The sequence below is a fragment of the Egretta garzetta genome, unplaced genomic scaffold (assembly GCF_000687185.1).
Source record: "Egretta garzetta isolate BGI_Z169 unplaced genomic scaffold, ASM68718v1 scaffold316, whole genome shotgun sequence".
Taxonomy (NCBI): Eukaryota; Metazoa; Chordata; class Aves; order Pelecaniformes; family Ardeidae; genus Egretta; species Egretta garzetta.
The window spans coordinates 59,904-61,195 of NW_009259971.1; the positions used below are offsets into that span (position 1 = coordinate 59,904).

A 1,292-nucleotide genomic window follows, 5' to 3' on the forward strand; every position below is an offset into this window, starting at 1 on the left:
TGGCGGCTTCTACATCTCCCCGCGCAGCAGCTTCGATACGCTGCAGGAGCTGGTCCAGTACTACAAGGGTGAGCCCCGAGTGCCCAGTCCCCCGCCCCGGGCAGGGCTTTGTCCCCGAGCCGAGCAGCCACCAGGGGTGTGCGGAGGCTGAGGGGCTCCTGCCCCTCACTGCTGGGCCCCCACTGTGGCTCTGGCTGTGACCTGTGACTCCCAGACCTTCCCCTGGCGTGGTGCCTGGCTTGCTGGCCCTAACAGCCACGGGTGTCGGTGTCCCCGAAAGCCCACAGTGCCTGGGACTCCCCCTCCTGCAGGGCAGAGTGATGCCAGCAGGGCCAGGCTGGGATGGCCGGTGTTCCACGTGTCCCCCAGTGGGGCGCGTGGTGCCAGGATGTTGCCCCACAGCCATGGGGGCTGTTGTGGGCTCTGCTCTGAAGCACGACGTGGCCGGTGGGACAGGCCGGCCGACGGCTCTCGGTGCTCCCTGGCAGGGCAGAGCGACGGGCTGTGCCAGAAGCTCACCCACCCCTGCCGCGTGCCCAAACCGCAGCAGCCCTGGGAGAAAGATGCCTGGGAGATCCCTCGGGAGTCGCTGAGGCTGGAGAGGAAGCTGGGAGCTGGGCAGTTTGGAGAAGTGTGGATGGGTGAGAGCGAGGGGGAGGCAGCTGGGAGGAAGATGAAGGTGATGGTGGAGGAGGAAGGGTGAAGGATGGGAGAGGAGGTGGAGGGATGGCTGGGTGGAGGAGGCAGGGAGGGAGTGACCTGCGGGAGAGGAGCAGGGGGAAGGGGAGGTGGCCCTGGAGGGACTGCTCAGGGGTGGGTGCGTGGGGACAGCCCTGGGCTGCGCGTGGTCTCCAGCCCTCGTGCAGCAGCTCTGTCTGCAGGGGTGGGTGCTTTGGCTCCAAAATCCAGTGCTCCCAGTGCCTGGGCACTGGGCAGGCTGGGACTGGTCTGTCGTGCCGCCCCGCAGCTACCTATAACAAGCACACGAAGGTGGCGGTGAAGACGATGAAGCCGGGCAGCATGTCGGCGGACGCCTTCCTGGAAGAGGCAAACCTGATGAAGACGCTGCAGCACGACAAACTGGTGAAGCTGCACGCGGTCGTCACCAAGGAGGAGCCCATCTACATCATCACCGAGTTCATGGAGAAAGGTGCTGCCCGTGCCCCTGTGTGGTCACCGCGGGCCAGGCGGTGGTACCTGGGTGCCCCAGGGATGGTGCAGGATCAGTCCCCTCACCCCGCATCCCTGGGGTTGGCCATGGGCTCTGCACCGGCTGCCAGGACACCGGGGTC

At 66.7% G+C, this 1,292-nt stretch overlaps 1 protein-coding gene across 1 annotated transcript in view; it reads left to right on the forward strand.

Annotated features, from left to right (window-relative positions):
- HCK (HCK proto-oncogene, Src family tyrosine kinase) overlaps positions 1 to 1,292 on the forward strand; it is a 36,334-nt gene that overhangs the window by 30,195 nt on the left and 4,847 nt on the right. Inside the window, exons 9-11 of the mRNA XM_035895836.1 lie at positions 1 to 68; positions 489 to 641; positions 968 to 1,150. The exon at positions 1 to 68 is cut by the window's left edge and continues 36 nt beyond it. Of these exons, the coding sequence (XP_035751729.1) occupies positions 1 to 68; positions 489 to 641; positions 968 to 1,150 (404 nt within the window). The remainder of the gene's footprint in view (positions 69 to 488; positions 642 to 967; positions 1,151 to 1,292) is intronic.